Source organism: Coffea arabica, chromosome 9e (genome assembly GCF_036785885.1).
Source record: "Coffea arabica cultivar ET-39 chromosome 9e, Coffea Arabica ET-39 HiFi, whole genome shotgun sequence".
Classification (NCBI taxonomy): Eukaryota; Viridiplantae; Streptophyta; class Magnoliopsida; order Gentianales; family Rubiaceae; genus Coffea; species Coffea arabica.
The window spans coordinates 36,674,418-36,694,521 of NC_092327.1; the positions used below are offsets into that span (position 1 = coordinate 36,674,418).

The 20,104-nt window shown below is 34.0% G+C and overlaps 1 protein-coding gene across 2 annotated transcripts; it reads right to left on the reverse strand.

The window, feature by feature from the left end:
- Window positions 1-11,269: 11,269 nt before the first annotated feature.
- On the reverse strand, window positions 11,270-15,041 carry LOC140014854 (acyltransferase GLAUCE-like). Of its 2 annotated transcripts, none has more exons than XM_072066475.1 (2): window positions 14,530-15,041; window positions 11,270-12,480 (listed from the first exon to the last, which is right to left on the reverse strand). In XM_072066475.1, exons 1-2 carry the CDS (start codon window positions 14,986-14,988, stop codon window positions 11,557-11,559), a joined length of 1,383 nt encoding a protein of 460 aa, XP_071922576.1. In that variant the 5' UTR covers window positions 14,989-15,041; the 3' UTR covers window positions 11,270-11,556. The 2 variants fall into 2 exon arrangements, with proteins under 2 accessions (XP_071922576.1, XP_071922577.1); XM_072066476.1 differs by lacking the exon at window positions 14,530-15,041 and adding an exon at window positions 14,042-14,173.
- Window positions 15,042-20,104: the final 5,063 nt, after the last annotated feature.

Sequence of the window (20,104 nt, forward strand, 5' to 3'; positions counted from 1 at the left end):
TGGCTGTAAATAGGCCAAGAGGGAGGGTGAGATATCTGGAAAAAGAAGAGCAAGGTCACAATGAGAGTGGCCCTTCGGGGTTCGGTTCACTGGTTGTAGTCCCAGTTGAGGGAGAGCCAGGTCACGGGATCGAATCCCCGGTTTACCGTGGCTGGTGATGCTTAGGGCGAGCCGCTTCCAGTCCGCAGTGGGATTAGTTGGGCCGTACAGTAACCAGTCCATGGGCCCAGATACCCACTGTGAAGAAAAAAAAAAAAAAAAAAAAAGGTCACAATGAGAGTGACCTTGATCACGCATCGTATATACCTCCAGTCAATGTGCAATGCAGCCTAGCTTTTTTTTTTTTTTTTTTGCTTTTGTTGGTTTATGGGTTCTCCAATTTTCATATGGTTTCAGAAGTATCTTTATCACTTTCTGTCATCAAGAAAGTTTTCCTTTACAATGATTCGGTTTTCCATATCCAGGACTACGAGGAAAAGAAAACGGAGGGAAGTATACGTTGGAAATAAAAACAATCCATTAATTTCCAGCCACATATTAAGTGAACAAAGGTAAGAAGCTGGAGGACTAGGTGTATATTTTCTATTTTATGTGCTTGTATTTTACTGGCCATGTTGTATATAGACGTACTATTAGTATTATTATACCTTGAAACGTTGAACCAACGAATCTATTTGTCCAGTGTCTCCAATGGACATGGAACTTCTGCGGAACCAAATTCAAGTGCAGGTAGGCTATATTTTCAACAGCCATGACGAAATGGAATTCTACTACATGGTGCCTTATTTGGTTTTCCGTTCACTTGCTTCTTGTTCAGTTTGGCAAGTTTACATGCAGGCCAGATTAATTCCAACTCATTCTTATTCTCTCTATCTAAGGGGTAAAAATTCTCTTTTTCTTTTAATTGCACAGGAAGCCCTGAAACGTCTTGTGAAAATTTATTTCTGCCCCTAAACTTTTTCAAGTTCGTGATCTAGTTCGTTTTATACCGCGGATGGAATACATGCTCTCCTATACATGTATATTGTTGCACAATACTGTAGATCAAAAGTTCACGTATCCTAATCGAATAAAGATTACTTTAAGAATTGCGTTCAAAACGACAAACATGTCCAAGTCGTTCAAAACGATGAAAAATTGCATTCTACCAATTGTAGTGAGTTAGAATATGTTGACCTACATGTCATAGTGTTGATACAAGGTCTATTTCCAATATGTTTGTGTCATTGATGTAATATGACTTCTCTTTTTACTAAAGAAATCATATTTTTTTCCCCTTATGTTATAGAAGGAATTTGTTGTGGTTAGTTCATTTGGAAATAGACGCGCGCGCCTCAGCGTCGCGGATATTTGGGGAAGTTCCTTCCCCATTGGATACGTAAGCTAGGGCTTCAAGCACACAAAAAGGTTGATTGAAGATGGATTGAATATTGAAAGTGAAGTATTGTAATTTAGCATGTGATTATTGATTTGACCATACATATCTCAAGCAAAGCCAAGTATACCATTGAATATTTTATATGAGCCATATTCCTTTCAGATACTGGAGGAATCCTTGAGTAATTGTTAGAATTGAGTTTATATCTAATTGTATGATCGTATTTGATTCTGGAAAGTAACAATTCTAATGCTGTTATTTAACTCATTTACATTCTGTAGTCTGAATTTTTTAGCTACTGAAAGAAGGAACTCGGGAAGATGCATAGCAATAATAGAAAATTAATAGCATTCATCGTGTCCTTACTTGTTTGGCAGTTGATGTCCATTTTGGCTTTTGAAACAGTAATCCTTCTTACATTTTGCTTTGCTAAACCAATCGCTATATTCATTTCTCTGTTTGCTTCTAATGAGCTTTTTATTACTGAGAGATTTGGATCACATTTATCTTCCGAGATTTCGATTTATCTTATTTGCATTCTCTAATTCACAAGGGGTGCAACATGTAGTCTTACCAAACTGTGGGAGTCTAGAAGAGGTATGCACAATTTCCAGGGGTCCAAATGCAATAAAGCCTACCAGTGCCTGATAATCATATCATTTCCAAGGGCTTCTTGTTGCTACAATTATACTTTACTTCTTCTTTTCTTGTCTGAAGCATTGCGGAATACTCCACGCAGACGCTGTGGTGCAATGGCATCTTCTTGCATGCATATATTCCAGATAAATAGGTAGACAGCGGCAGATCACTACTTGCCCAGAGTCTAAAGCGAAAAAGTTTCAGAATGAGAGAAAGAAGGCTAATCAACTTGTGGAGTAGAACGAACCAAGAACTATACATGGCTGAGGAGAATACCACTCAAAAGTGCAAAAAGCCAACGTTCCCACAAAAGTATAAGATAAAACCCAACTTCCTACTTTGTATGTATCTTGAGATATTTGATATGGTAACTTAAAATTTTTCCTATATTAAATAAAAAAATATTATTGATTTTTTGCTTATTGGATTTCTTTGCTCAAAAAATTTCTCAAAGAATGAGTCAAGTTTTAAAGTGTGAAAGTTAGTATGTCACGTTGCAGTATTGAGTTCTCAATTTTATTCTCTAAGTTGCGATGTTTTTCCTGCTTTTATAGCCATTGGAAAGTATCTGAACCAACTCACTAAGAGAAAAATGAGAAAGTTTGAATTCCATTGACCATCCTGAAGCATCAAAGCATGATCACAGAAAGACCAAAGATTCTTAGTCATCTGCATTCGTCGATCCTTTTAAATTTCCATTCCGAAGTTCTTCAAATTCATGACTCTTTATGATGAAAAATTCCTTCTGGTCTGTACTCCACAACATTACACTAAGTTGCTAATATAAACTTTAGGACTAATATATTCACATAAACCTGGCGTATCACAGCACTAATATTTTTCTTCTTGTCGTAAGATGTTAAGACTTCCTTGCCAATGGTGATAGATTGTACTCTTTTCTCTATTTTCCTGTTTAGTTGGATATCACAACTCTGCCAAAACCCTATCTACGCTTTCTCCTCATAGATTTTAGGTCAATCAGTAAAAAACCCCTCTAGTTTTGCATATTACCACATGATTCTCTAATTTTTTTTCAAATTATATACATAATCCCCCATGGTTTTAGGTAAAATAAAAATAGAAGAAAAACACCTTTCTTTTACAGCGTTTGAACTAGATGCCTTCCAAAAGCATGTGCGATGGAATCATAATATCCACTTAACCATATAGTTTTGCTTAAATGTCTATTTATTTCTTATAATTTTACATATATCTGACATAAGGGAGAATTGCTGTTTTAGTCTCCAATGTTTGACTTGTGTGTCAAAATGGTCTTCAATGTTTTGATTAGAGCTGTTAATCGAACCGGGTAGCTCGTGAGCCGAGCTCGACCTGGCTTGATAAGGGCTCGACTCGGCTTGTTTATTGAGAAAAACGAGCCGAGCTCGAGTTCTAGATATACTCGTCTATTAAACGAGTCGAGCTATGCTCGACTCGTTACAGCTCGACAGGCTCGAATAATAGGGACATTAGCATCATTTTATTGTGTATCTGATAGTTTTACCTAATTCATTCTCGTTTCTAGCCCTAATTTTTTCTTTCCTCTTTCCTTTTCCCATTCGGCCGTTCCACACCTGTAGTCGCACCCTCCAATCGTCACCACCGTCGCCAATCCATCCATCATCTCACCTCCATCACCAATCCGTCCACTATCTCACCACTATCATTGGTGGTGAGATATGCATCTTGTCCTTTGCTCGGTCCATTTAATAAAAGCAAAGCTTATTAATTTTATGTAATTTTTCATTTTGTAATCTGATTTAGTCTAATGCCATAGATGAATGAGCAATTGTTTAATGGTTACACCTTTTTTGTTCCTCCATTTGATAGTTGTCGTTGCAGTTTTAAGTTCTTTTTCTATTTCTTCGTCGTGTCTGCTTTGCATTGTCCATCATTTGCATGGCTTGTCGAATTGAAGATGATATATCAATGAATGTGTATCTTCTTTTGTCAGGCTAAATATGAGTGTACAAGAAGCTGATATGCTATCTTCCCTACCGAGTTTAAAAGCTCAAATAAATGTTTAATTCCCAAACGAGTTCGAGCTCGAGTTTCAAGCTTGATAAGCTCGGCTCGATCTTGAACTCGAGTTCGAGCTCGAGTTTCGAGTTTGATAAGCTCGGTTCGATTTTTAACTCAAGTTCGAGTTTTCGACCGAGAATGACGAGCCGATCTCAAACAGCTTTTGAAACTCGAACTACTAATCGAGCGAGCTCGAGCTAGCTCGATTGGAGGTTCGAGTCGAGCTCGATTATCATGTGCTCGAGTTTGACTCGACTCGATTAACAGCTCTAGTTTTGATCAAGCTAAATCCAATCCCAAAAGTTGGTGATTATGGGCAAATTTAAGATAGCTAACGGAAATAGAACAATGACTAATGGTGAATATCAAAATTGCCATTAGTCGAAAACTTTGACGTTGCATTTTTAATCTTCAATGTTTTGATTTTGAATCATTATATTTTTCTAATTTTTAAATAGTGATATTAAGAATTTAAGCATAAATTGAGATGTATATTAAAATGAAATAGTATTAAATGGGAATAAGAATTCTAATTAAACTTCTTTTTCTTCTTTTTAAATTTTATTTAATTTAATTATGCTAATAATTTATCATATGTTTCTTTTCTTTGGCATAGTTAGTCTCAAATTTGGTATAATATATGTATATTATTGTTTCTCACTATTCATTAAAATGCTTTATATTGGTACAATCTTAGTGTAGTCAAAATAGCATATCTTTGTTAAATAAATTATAATTGGATGATAATATATCAATAATAACTAAAACATAAAGTCATTGAAGAAAAGGAGAATTATACTTCTATAATCTAAGTTTATTATCGTTACTACTACAAAAATTGTTGTATGTCTTGCGTATATAGGTTTCAAATTCTTGTAGTTAGCCATTGTACTTATGAAAACTAGTAAAGGTAAGTATCAACGTGAAATAATTTTAAGAATTCTTAAAAAAATTATCTTTTATTTGTTTGTTGTCTTTCCTGCCAATTAAAAGCTAACATTTCAATATTATAATTTAAAGCATTTATTTAATACCATATACCTTGATAATCATTTAGTGGTTCATATAATGTGTATAAAATATTAACTTCATTTTAAACTCAATTGATAACCTATTAGATACTAAAAAAAGAGATCAACTTAATATAAAAAGTATATATTCCCTATATTTTAAAGGGAAATTTAATTAATTTTTTAAATTATCATTAGAAATAAAATATCATAAAACTCATTATCAATTAATTATTAATAGTGAGAAATAATATTATATATATTACCAAATTTGAGACTAACTATGCAAAGAAAAGAAACATATGATATATTATTAGCATGAATAAATGAAATAAAAACAAAAAAGAAAAACACTAAGTTTAATTAGAATTATTATTGCCTATTTAATATATTTCATTCTAATTTACATCTCAATTCATGTTAAAACCCTTAATATCATTATTTAAAAATTAGGAAAATACAATGATTCAAAATCAAAACATTAGGGGACCAAAAATGTAAAGTCAAAGTTGTTGACTAATGACATTTTGATGTTCACTATTAGTCATTATTCCATTTTCGTTGGGTGTTCTAAATCTGCTTAAAATCACAAATTTTGATGGTCGAAATATTGGGGAATAATTTGGCACACAAGCCAAATATTATGGACCAAAACTGCAATTCTTCCATAGACATAATTCTCCTACGGTTTTAGTTAAACCCTCATTTTGTTTAGTGTTCAAGTAAAATATTATATTGGCATTCCGACTAATGACGTTATGAATGCTGCTGTTCGAATCCCTAGTATATATAAAACCATAAGGAGGTCATATGAATATTTTGAAACGTCAAAAAGGGTCATGTGATAATATGCAAAACTACAAGGGAGTTGCTAGTAATTTACCCTATATGCTGAGTAAGAAGACAAATTCTGTCTACTGTATGAGTTATGACCTTACTTTAGTTGGATAATCTCATCGGTTTTTGTAAAGCACCTTCAATACTTCCAGCTGTGTGGCACTAACATCGTAAATTCATTTCCTCACCTTCCTGGTAATAACCATGCACGTTAAGCGGACAAGGATTTCAATAACGTAGAATTACCTGACAACTTGGTAAAATTAACACTTGATGAACTTGAGTCTGTGACAATCTGGGAAGAAAGTAAACTCGAGATTACAAACTCTTTCGAGTCTCATGATCACGTAAATGAGCTTTTTCTGCTACCACTACGTGTTGTTGCTATGATCATAGAATCCTGTAACGTTTTGTTCCATCTCTTAGAACAATTGAGGTACAGCTGAGAACCCCATCAATAGTCGAACGCAGAAAAAGAACTGAAACTTGAGAGACAGAGAGAGAGAGAGAGAGAGAGAGAGAGAGAGAGATAAACCCATTTGAAAGCTGTGATTGTGGACCATTGATGATTAAATAATACGACGAAACCAACTCATGAAACAGAACCTTCCCCAACCGAGAGGAAGCTGAAAGAACCTTCCCAAGTGAGAAAGCTGAACGAATATTTGACCCCTTCGACTCGCTTTTGCTCCAGCAAAAGATTCAAACCCTTTTGAGAATATCACAAACCCAATCACATTTTCCATCTATCCATCACTCTTTTTCTAGTACGAGCATCAATCAAAGAAAACAGTTTTTATAAATATTGCTTTTGTACTGCAACTATTTTTGCTAATCTTTTTAGTAGCACAAGACTCGATGACTAATGGGCTTCTTTTAGATAAAAATTGAGGGTCTTCTAATTAACTTTTACCAAAGAGATTCCGTCCTTTTTCTCTCGCAGAAGAAATATGGTCTAAAGACGAATCACACTAAAGACTAAATGCCATGAAAAACATATATGCTCATGCCCGCCAAACCACTAGCTACATTCACAGAAAGGGACGCATGACATGGATTTATAAAATAGTTCATACAATAATTCTCGCTTTTATGCATTACTCGGATTTATGTCCAATCTATGTTTAAAAAAAAGAACAGTTTGAAGGGCATGAGATGACAATTGAAGAACTTTGTCCCCTATGATATTTGGTCCTGTGCAATGTTAACATTTGAACTCCAAAAAAAAAAAAAAAAAACTTAGTTTTTGTTCTGACTGAATCTCGTGCTTTGATTAGTTTGTGATTCAAAATCGCATTCCTCCTCGGATTCCATAAAATTCTCTAGCACTTGAGACAACATCATGTCGTGTTTTTTGGGGGCTATGAAAGAGGGAAGTGAACTTTGTACAGGATTTCTGAGATTGTCTAATTGAAAAGTCGAAAAACAAATGAATTACTTTGAGATAAGAAGGCATCACAAATTCTGGAAAATATAAATGGACGGAAAAAATAGTATATTCATGATAATAACAAGTGTGGATATCTCGATTAAGAAAACATCTCTGTTAACCTGGTCCATAGGATATCTCAACCTAACTGTCTTTTGCAAAGAACTTATCTCGGAATGATCCATCTAATCGAGATATCAAAAATCTTGACTCGTTACGATGATATGACTAGTAATTGATATGATTGATGTGACAGACAGCTAATCTATAATTCAATCATACTATTGACATCGTCGCCATGTCTTATTCTATGAAGTCAGACTATCAGCAGACCCCATCATTCTACTCCCTATCTCATCTAGTATAAATATGAGCACCTTATTCATGGGAGAGGTATGCAATCCAATTCACTCAATATAACTTTCGATAACTTTTGATTTAAGCATCGAAATGAAATCGGGAGATTTAGCCCCAACCACTTCTTATTTTACATGTGAGCTCGTCTTGCATTTAGCCTCAGTTCAACTCGCTAGTCCTCGCCTGTACAACAAGCATAGGGAAAAAAAGGGGATGATTACCCTTGAGAGAAAAGAATCCTCCACTTCTTTCTCAAAAGGAACCAAATCTTCGCTACAATGATGTATCTTCTTTTCACTTTCACAAGTGCGTAATCTTCCAATGTCTTGGAAAGAAAGTAAAAAATCCTATTTAGAATTTCTTTTTCTTTGTATTTATTTATTCTTTTATGGCAGTGAACTATTTCGATTCGACCCATGAACATGATGATTCTAACCATGCACTTAAATATGTTTTGTTTCCTCTATTGTCTGATCGAGAGAAATCATAGAACAAAATCTGCTTCTAGTGCTGAGCAAATTGGAGTCCCTCGCGAGGCAAGAAAAGCCAAACACTGGATATCAATTTATGTTACGTTGTCAACAAAAATTTCATGGCATATTCTTTTTTCAAGAAAATGCAATACAGATTGAGAATATAAAAAACCCTTGAGATTTTTAACGATGCAATCTTTGAGCTTTCAGTAAGAAAAAGTAAAAAAAAATAAAAAATTGCGTCAAATGTGATAGAAATCCAAATTACACATTATTTTGAGAATAGAAAAGTGAAAGTTTGCACCTCGGATTCGTCAGCCACTGAATGATGGTAGAATGCAGCATTACCCGGAAGTTTACGTCTCACACGTCTACATTTCCTGAACTTTTTGTCAGCACTTAATCTGTCTAGACAAAAATGCCAAAAAGACAACCTTTTCATTTTCGTCACATCTTTTCCTAATAATAATATTTTGGCCAATCTTGGTATAATACCACTCCAATTGATTCTTTCCTTTTTTCTTCTCTATATTTTTAGGGACGAGAAGCACCATACAATGGCATTGGTCTAAATGGCACTGATGACCGCGCACGAAATCTCCTTTATTTTGCAGCCTTTTTACTCCCAATCCAGCTGAAAAGATTGACAAGAAGTCATATAAAAGTTGATAAGCATTGATATCATAAGTCACTTTGATTCTCATTTTGGATCACCCAATAAATGCTTGGCTTTACAAGAGAGAGTTTCCTTTCTTGATGAATAACCGCAATCAACGTTACAGGAAAGGCTCTAGCCAAATTTTGGAAAGCAGCCCTATCAACCAATCTCTATGGTTGGTTCGAAATTTCTTGTCGCATGTCACATCTACTATAAAATCTTGGGTTTTTTTTTTATTGAATGTACATATCTAATGTTCATTTAACTTAGAATGCATACATACGTGTATATATATATACACATATATGCATACTAATAATTATTATTCTTTCTTACATTTATATATTTTTTATTATATTTTATATTTTTAAAAATATAATACCTGAAATATATCGTGCTCTACAACATATGTTATGCAGACAGTAAAATCTTAGTTAAATGAAAATATTCTAGCAATCTTGTCGCATGTCACATCTACTATAAAATCTTGGTCTTTTTTTTTTTAATACACACACCTAATATTCGTTTAACTTAGCATGCATAGATAGACATACATATATTTATATATGTATATACATATATACATACATAGTAACAATTATTATTCTTCCTTATATTTATATATTTTTTCTAATTAATTTTATATTTTTAAAAATATAACATCTGAAATATTTCGTGCTCTACAACACGTGTTAGACAGACAATAAAATCTTAGTAAATGAAAATATTCTAGCAGTCTTTGAGGCTCGCATGTGATTAGAAGTTGTTTCTTTCCAATCAATGAGGAAATGAGAGATTTTTTCACTTAACTAACAGAAATCGGCTGTGTTGAAATAGACCAACGAAAAGCTAGCGTACTAAGCCCAATAGCTGCGTTATACTGTGAGGCCCAATTTGAGTCCCAATTGACTTTTGGCTAGGGCTGCAAACGAGCCGAGCCGAGTCGAGTTTTGAGCTAATCGAGCCGAGCCTCGACTAAATTTTACCAAGCTCGAGCTCGAGCTCGAGCTCGACGAGCCGGCAAATTTCGAGCTCGAGCTCGACTCGAATCAAGTCGAGCCGAGCTCGAGCTCGAGCTCGAGTTCGAAAAAAAATAAAAAATAATTATTTTATTTTTAAAAAAATAAATAAAATAATATTTTTTTCTTAATAAATAATAAAATATTAAGGATATATACGTAATTTTACTATGAAAATAAAAAATAAAAAATATATATATAATATACGTAATTTTATTATTAAAAAAAAATAAAATAAAAAAATATATATATATATACCCAAGCTCGCGAGCCGGCTCGCGAGCTAACGAGCTTAATATTCTGAGCTCGAGCTCGAGCTCGAGTTTGACTCGAACCGGCTCGAGCTCGACTCGAGCTCGATTAATATCGAGCTCGACTCGAGCTTGACTCGAGCCGCTCGCAAGCGGCTCGCGAGCGGCTCGATTCGTTTGCAGCCCTACTTTTGGCCATGATAGATTCTGACTATTCTTTTCTATTTAATTCGAATAATTTAATCATTGAACTTGTTTTGGTCATCATTTACGTTTATTGCATAATTTGCCTTACTCAAAAATAGTTAATAAATTGTTTAAGATGAATCATTGGTAGAAGCTCAATTATCAGGTTCGTCAAAAGAAAATCGTAAAAGTAGGATATAAAAATATTTGTCTCGTCTCATAATATTTGTCTACCCACATTCCCTCGTTAAGTAATAATCTACTGCCTTAATAGTATTTATAAACTACTAAACTTTCTGAACAAATATAATTATAAACTGAACTTAATTACTTGAAAAATGATTTGAAATTTCTTAAACTAATATGAAAACCAAACAAACAAAGACACCAAAAACAATTAGGAAACTTAATACTAAAATAGCTTGGTTTAATTTCCTTCGCGTCGACAAGCAACTATCCTGCTTTCTTTCCCTCCCGCCTTCCCCTCCTCCTTGTTTGTAGTTCTTACTTGTTTGTAGTTATTTATCCTACTTTTTAATGCTCAAAAAATTCAACAGTTTTTCATAATGTAACCATTTTAAAAGTTGAAAGAGTTTAAGATTTTTAAAAAAAAAAAGTGGAGAAAGAATATGGATTACAAGACCACGTGGTGGATTCTTACAAAATAAGGTTTGAGAGTTACAATAATATACGCCTAGAATTTAAGGAAGAAGTAAGGGAAAATAAGATTGAATTCGGAAAATTGAACAAGTTGTTTAATTAAAGTAAATTACAATCAAGTATGGGAGAATATCCATAAAATACATGTACGATGTTGCAAAATGTTTTGTCTCTGTTTTCACCTTAAAAAAAAAAAAAGCAAAAAATCTATTTTCTTGTTTTGGTTGCCATTGATTAAAATTGTAAAGAAATGAAATATCCTACAAGCCTCAGTTGATTCAACAGAAGATAAAAAAAAAAAAAACAAGTTACCTACTACAATTCAGTTACTACCATTGATGATCCTAAAATTGCAAGAGAAGGAAATCCATTTATAGATAGAGTCCGAACAGGAATGGACATATCCTTCTTCTTGTACATATGCTTCTTCTTCTTCTTTTTTTTTTTTTTTTTTCTTTCATCTTTTGAGTTTGCAAATCACGAAATACAAATGCAAACCATACATTTAGTTCATCATGCATCATTCCTTTGAACAAAACTCTCCAAATCCATAATAAGATTCTTCTAGTATTATGCTATACATACACCCCAATATATATCATACATTAATTCCGACAATTCATCACACTTTCCTTGTTCAATTATCCTCCAATAATTTGTGAAAGAGTGCTTGAAACTTCTCCATCTCCTTCCCAGGAAGAGCAACCAAAACATTGACTGCATTAGCATTGGCAGCATCAATATCAGGGAAGAGCAAAATGATATCTTTCCTGTGATGCACCACCGGGCAGCTATACCTTGGTTTCCCCCACGGATATTCCATTTCAGCAAAGCCTAACCTCCACCATGATGATATCAGAAACTCCCCGTGCGGGAACCCTTTGTAAACCTCTCCCCAGTCGATGGCAGACCTCGCATACTCATCGGTCATCCTTGCAGCCCCCTCCGACACCATCGCCACCAGCTTCGAAAACGGCCCTTCCTCCAGCTCCCTGCATTTCGCGGTGGCGTAGGCGGTCAGCACCGCATTGCCCGTGTATGAAGCGGGAAGCGGCGGCTTCATCCGTGGACGGATATCGACCGCGTAAAGCACGGTGGACAACCTCTCTAGACCCTCCTCTGAGTCGCATGACAATGCTTTGCACCTCCAAACATGAGCTGTTACGACGTTAAAGCCAGTGATCTTGTAATTTGTTGTCGCGGTGGCTGCGGCGGCGGGCCCGCTAGCTTTTGCCTTATCCTTCAAGTAACTGATGTGGTCTGAGCTGAGCCGGAAGATTTTGAAGGCAAGTTCCTCTTGTGGGCAGTCAAAAGTTGGATGGCTTGGTTCTTCCCCAATTGGAATCTTGAGTTTGAGCAATTCTGGATGAGGGAATGTGACTTGAGGCGGTGATCTTGCTGCAAGCACGGTACGATCATTGTATGGTACAATTGCCATGGGTTTGTCGTCAAAAGCTTGTGAGGCTAAATTTTGTAGGAAGATTTTGAAGCTGAGACCATCAAGCATGGCATGGTTGGTGGACACGCCCATTGCAAAACCACCGCATTTAAATGATGTTAGCTGCACAAGAAGGAAAGAAAAGAGAATGATAATGTTGTGTTTGAATTGCAATTTTTGCAAAGAAAAGTTTTTACGTTTTTCGTGATTATATTTTTTAATCAATTTTTTACTTTATTTATATTAAACTTGTATAATATATTTTTGTATAAAAATTTTAAAAAATTTCAATACAAATGATTTGTAAATTTCCCTGGTATTCAAATGGGCTGTTTTTTTTTAAGGTGATGGATACTTTTTAACTTTTGAGGAAGTATATCTGCCCCTTTCAGGGTTCTTTAACGTTCCCAGATAGACTAGATATAAGATGGATTTCAATGACTAAAGAGAGCATATCTAGCCCATGATGCCAATGAGTCATTTCCAGTTTGTGTTTTGGGAAGAAAAAAAAAAGCCTGAGAATTTAATAATAAACCAAAATCAGTATAATAATTAGGGCTCAACCTAGCTAAGAAGAAATATGATTAGGGACTCAAATATTCTTAGGAGTCATTCTTGCATGCTTGACTTCTTGTATTGGTAGAACAAACTTAGGTGGAAAATACATACTTGAAAAAGAAAGGAAAAAAGAAGAGGGATCCACAATAACAGAAGAGTTACATAGCTTAATTAATTGCTGTGGACCATACTAACGAAGACTAAGATGAAAAATAAAGGGGACTATATTAATGACTTTTTAAGTTTCTTGATTAGTTATTTCAACACCAAAAAAAAAAAAAAAAAGAGGCTTATCATAGTTAAAAAAATTTTTTTGTCTTAATTGGCTTTCCACATTTGCCTTAGTTTACACTTTACATACAAGTTACCACTACCACCGTAATTTAGCCATTTCGTACCTGTCTAATCAGATTAACAGTGGATAAATTAAATGAACTAGGCATTTAATAGCCGACGAGTCTTGTTTGGACAGACAATGAAGTGGAAAAAAACAAAAAGTTTAGGAAATTTTTCTTCAATAAGTTTAGGAAAAAAAAAAAAGCAAAATATGGCCTATCTTTTATCTGCAAGGCTAGTTCATCCTTAAAAAAAAAAAAATCAATTTGTATGATATAGGGAAAAAATGTCAATATTCCGTTCTTATTTTCCCTCTTTTTCCCCCCCTGAAGGAAGAAGTAGAATAACTTTTAGTTAATTTAAAAGATAAAACCTTGAAACTTACATTAAAGAAACTTTTGGGCTCTGCAAATTGAGATTAGATCCTTATTTTTTTTTCATTCTCCCCCTGAAATTGCAGTGTATGGTGCCGGTGGATTAGTGAGGACATTATTCATCCAAATTTAATTTTGTATCCAATGCTTTGATCTAAAATTAAGCAAAATCACATGTGCAGTCTGTCTGTTTGGATACCCTATTTTTTTAAAATAATATTTTACTTGTATCATAAACACATTTTTCAACTTATCTTTTTATATGTCCAGCCATCTTTTCATCCTACATATATCAAATCATAAAAAATATTACAGTAATTATTACAAATAATATTTCAAATAACATCCAAACGGACTAAGTCACTAGTAGTATTAATGCAATATGTTAGTACATCATTTTCACGGACTGTACATACCTACTAAGGCGGTCATCTCATCTACCATAGCTCTTCATTATGACAATCACATCCGTGTAAGTATTGCTGTTTCGCTGACACGAGCCTTAGTTGGAAACTATTAAGGGCATTAAATAGCATAAAATATTTGTGTTTCTTTTTTCAAACAAAAAAAAAAAAAAAGAAAGTTAGTTTTGTTCTGCATGTCTTGTGAAGAAAGCTGGTTACTTGAAAAATTATCCATTTGGTAGAATAATTATCCAATAACTATAAAAATAACTTGGCCATGTCATAGGAAAAAAATATAATCCTGTGGACCATTGAGTGTTAATGTTTTTGTGAGCATATATAGCATTAGGATGGCCGAGTTAAACCTTCCCATTTTTTTGGAAGGACAAATTTAGGCGAAAGCATTGAGCACTGGAATGGTGTGTCAAAAGAAAGGTCAAATAATTTAATTTTTGGGTTTCAATTTTCATGTGCTGCTCCATTTGAAGGAATAGATATACCTGAATAATGCAGAGTGGCTGATCATCTGATCCAATGGCGTCTACTTTCTGGACTATAAGTTGCCCAAAAGCAGGGTTTGGATACACCAAATCTCCAATGTCATCCAGAGCAAACTCGCTAGAAGCCACCGCGAAAACGGCACCTGCAGAATTGCAATCTATCTCCAGGCGACCTGACTGAGGATTCAACTTTATCCTTCCAGCCAAGAAATCATATGGCACTAACACATTGCTTAGTGCTGTTCTCAACCTATCTGCCACAATTTTTGGTGGAAATTCAAGGTTGGCGGGGAAGAAATGGACGGTTTGGACGTTGAAGTTGAGGACTTGATCTATATTTGACAAGAACATGGATTTGCTTTGTGTTTCTTGTGCCGGAAAAACTAGCTGGGATTCTTGGATGGTGACCTTAAGATCATGTATGGCTGTATCAGGGGGACCTTGGTAGAGAGTACCCATATTTGATTAGTTTGTTGCTTATGAACGAGAGATGTGATGATGGATTTCCAGTTGGGAGGATTGTGTGCCTTTTATACTGAAATGAGCTGCGAATTTAGCTGGGGAAATAGCTAGAATGACCTGAGGTTGCACGTAGATTGAGCTGGATGTATTTTACAGTGTGGCACTTGTTGCTCTTTTATTGGTCAAGCTAATATTTTTTAAAAAAAATCTTAGATAGTAAATATATTAACCAGAAAAGTCGAAATTAGAATGTTCGAGTTTGGCTCTCAAATCCACTCATTTCCTCCTTCCTTTTCGTGGGATCAGGATCTCCTTCATGAAGAAAAAATATAATGGAAGTGTTTGGATAGCAAATTTTTTCAAATGATATTTCGCTGGCATCATAAATATATTTTTCAATCCATCTTTTTATATTCTTAATCACCTTTTTATCTCACATACATCACATCACAAAAAAGTGTTACAGTAATATTATTGTGTTGTGTGGTACATGTAGATTACTCACTCTGTGTGTATATCTTTATCTTTCTTTCCCTGAAAATGACCCTTTGCATATTGTTCAAGGAAAAGAATTTCTTGGATGTATAGTACTAGCACATATTATTGTTGTGCATGGTGGCTGTGTTGTCTGGGTGTGTCCATCCTGATCCATATGATGCTGTTTGTTACATGGGAATTGAATTGACCCCTATCATTTAGGTAAGTGGTTGGGATAATTTAATTTTGAGATGAAAGGGGCATGCAGGTGTATTGAACGGCCAGACAATTATGTTTAACTCTCAACTTTGTAATTTTTGGCAGAACTTCATATCTTTCGGTCGTCGTTATATGTCTGTATAGTATCTTTGACATGCATGTACACCTGAGTGCTATCTTTTACACCAGATTTTTCCATGAAGTCATTATGGTCCTTCAGATATCCATACATACGTAGCTTCTCCAAATTTAGCAGGTGCCATAGGGCACTCGTGACTCGTCTGATTTGAAGGTGATTTAATTTTTTTTTATTTTCAGTGATTCAGTTAAATATATCCCTTTTCATAATGTAAAAACAAGAGTAGGTGTAGACGTAGATTATTGACGTTTGATTTTAAAAAAAAAATTCCTTCAGATATCCTCGTATGCATATGAGATGAGAATGCTCTCAATGACGGGGAAATCCAACTATATTTAACAAAGCAATTAATGTGATTACAAGGGTGCTTTTAATTCCATTACACGCCTATTGGGACTATTGGACCGGTACCTGGTCTCGGCAATTATGATGCATTTTAATAAGGAAAAAGGGCTGCTTAGAATGGAGTCCAAATCAAGTAAAAGCATTTGAAAAATCAATTACCACTAGGGCATCCACGATGGGGTGTAGTGTAATACCCTTTATTACACCTAACCACACATGATACACCTTCTCCCATAGTGGGATTGTAATAACGGGGATGAGTATCATGGCTATTAGTGGCATAATAGGTTGGTTGTGGGTTCCATTTAATAATTTGAAAAGCTTTAAATTTTATAGGATATGTATTATGAATTATTAAAATAAATATGTGATTTGATTGTGGATACATGCTATTATAATATAGAGTGTAATCTATTATCTCTCATTATGGGAGTATAGTGGGAGTGTAATAATCATGATGCGTATCATCATGACTGTTACACGCAGAATAGATTGGTTGTGGGTCTCATTTGATAATTTAAAAAGTTTTAAAATTTTATGGGATGTGTATTGTAAATTATTAAAATAAATATGTAATTTGATTGTGAGTCCATACTATTATATTCTACATCTATAGAACGTAATTTAGAGCGAGAGATGGTGTAATTAAAGAGAAAATAATAAAGTAATAGTGTGCCATATGAATTACGCTCTATTGACTGTAATCCATTGTGAATGCCGTTCGGATAAATGTGATGAATGGCATCTTTTCAACGGTGATAAACCTCAAGTTTGTTTATTTTATTTGTGACCATTTGCTCCCTTCTCCAATTGATGCTTGTACATTACAATGTTGTAATTTTTTTTTTTTTTTTTTGCCATCACGGGGAGTATCCCTTGCGGACTAATCTCCCTGCGCCTGTGCATCCGTCCCCAAGATACACCAGACGGTAGAAAGAATCGAACCGCGACCATACAGTGCCAGAACCTGACGAGGCAATCCAGCACCAGCCGGTGCCGACCCCCGAGGGGCCATTACAATGTTGTAAGATCAAAGATTTTTAAATCTCTTCTGAAAACATTATTGTACTTGAGGTTAAACGTCTTTTTCTTTGATGGGAAGAATATTTTTCACGGGTGAACGTGTTTCCATCCATTGCCAGGTGATGCCAACGTAGAGTTTTGCTATGGATGGAAAAACTTGAAAGTCTGGAATGACTTGTGCATCTTATTTTGGGAGGAAAAGTCATTTATAACCAATGGCACTTTCTTTCTGATAAATGAAAAGTATAACATCTTATGTACTTTTAAAGTAAATGTTTCGTGCGCAATAGTTACTTCCATATATGCCCATTCACGCAGCTTGCTTGAAAGAAATATTTGCTATTTTTTTTTTTTAAGGAATATATTTGCTTCAAGGGGCGATGAAGTTGGGATTAAGTTGGGCTATGAATATATTTGTTTTTTTTTGAAGGAATATTTGCTATTATCGAATCCCATTACAAATGCTATGCTATGCTTCAAGGGGCAATGAAGTTGGGATTAATTTTTCTATCATTGCTGTATACACGAGTAGGTTTGGATATATGACACTGGTAAATTTAGATTCGTGACTCGTGCAATATTTGAATTTTACACATGAAATAAATCTGTCAGTACTGATAATATTTACTAATATATATACACTGATGGTGGAAGAATTATCTATCCTTCTCAAAAACGGTAAGCCTAGCTGTTAGTGTTAATCCAAGAAGAATCATTCCCTATCTAACAGAAATTACCACATATTTATCCTATTCGAAGTGGCAAATTGACTTTACTTTCTTCTCATCTTTTTAGTAATAGGATTTGTCTAACTAGTATCCATTAAGTACTTGTTAAAATATATTTCAAATGTCATATGTTTGAAAATATATGATTAATTAGGGAAAGTAAATAAATATGAGGGAGGATAAGTAAGACTAAATAGAAAAAGTATATAAATACAAGGGAAAGTAATAATTATTAGTATATATATATATATATATATATATATATATATATATATATATATATATATATATATATATATATATATATATATAGTAGATTAAATGAATGTTAGGCATGTTAATGAGTGCCCGCTGTTAGAATACCTATTACTAGTAAACTGACAACAAAGCCCATACAATAGCTTGTGCAATTAAATTGCAACCCTGCAAATAAATTTTTCAACATTATTATGGAGTCTTTTAGTCTTTTAATAAGAATTAAAAAGATGAAAAGGGAGGGATTTAGATAAAAAATGGGAGTTACATTTATCACTTCACATATCTTCTCTTGAAACATATTATTGCAATAGAACAAGATATACTACCACGTGTACAATCTTCTCTTGGTATTAACGTTTTTTTTCTTATCAATTGACAACATTTACATTTTTTTCCTTTTCCCGTATCACCCAACTCATCCCTCTCCCCTGTTTACACATGATTGCTATTTTAATTTATATTAGGGAGTTCCAACTGATCCATGAAAGGTTAGAGGGAGAAAAACTCGCCTCTGAATCTAAGAGGTATGTCATTGTACGTCCTTTAAATTTAATTACAGGTACCAGGATTTGAATACCTGACCTGAGTGTCAAGTTTCAACAAACATGGAAACTATTAATTACGTTGTTATAATTGTTGTCAAAATTTGGTCTAATGGGAGACAAAACATGTTATACAAGTGATATCCAACCAAATAAACTTTTTTTAGTCTTCTTTGTTGTTGCAATTAGTACATAACCAATCACAAGTCAAACAACTTTATGACACATATGCAGGAAATTTAAGAGGTTGAATAGACTAGATGAGGACCTTTACGCAGTCCATAAATAGAGATATGAATAGGGTTTTGACATTAACAACGTCAAATATGTGCCCCAGAAGTTGCCAAACATTTCCTGCGATATAAATGCAATTATAATTTATCAAAAAAAAAAAAAATTCTTGAAGGTGGTAAAATCTAGGGTAGCTCATGCAAACAAAATGCTAGTCTTACTAAACCTTGTTTGATAATCTAATTTAGCGCTTAAATTTAATAGATTCAGACCTTAATATGTTCAGATATGTCTGATAATAAAAAATAGAACATCTTAATTAATCAAGTGTCTCTGAATTGTTTAGACAAAACTTATTTAAAAAAAATAAATGATAAATTGTTTGCTTATCATTTAATGTAAAATATATTCAAATATTAAGATTTCGGTAATTGGCAATACAGTAACTTAAAAGATTCATATTTTTTAGATTTTAAATTTTAGAATTCAAATTTCAATTTCATCAAACGCATCCTAAGTTTAGGGATGAAAAGATTATTTGTATTATATTCTCTTGTTTCTGGTTTCTTTCGCATTTCAGTGCATACATCTTGACCACAAAATTTATAATGATGCCATAGAGAACCCTAAATAGAAAGCACGGCAGCTATACTCAGTTCTTTCCTTTAATAGGTTGTAAATCTAGGCCCTATTCCTAATTAAGCACTTAGAAAATGATAGTTTTGATATGACAAGAATAACCCAAATAAATTGATTTGATATGATAAGAATAATTGATTTGATATGACAAGAATAACCCAAATAAAATAGTTAAAACTTGAATAGAAGCTCCAAATGCTTGTGGCCTGGATTCATGGAATGCCCATATGCAGAATAAAACGGTTGTCAATCAAAGAAACTATCCCCCAGTGATATGATTCCCTGACGAGTGACAACAAACAAGCTAATATCAAAATTAGCCAAAGCTTGATTATATTCATACTCTCATGAGTTATAGCAATTTGATTGAATCTTCGTTCATTCTTCTCGCTTCTTAAATCCCATCTTTCATCTCTGTCAAAATAAAAAAATTAAAATAAGTTTTTTTTCCCTTTTTTCCTCTTCTTCTTCTTCTTCTTCTTTTTCTTGATAGATTGATGGTAGACCAAGTG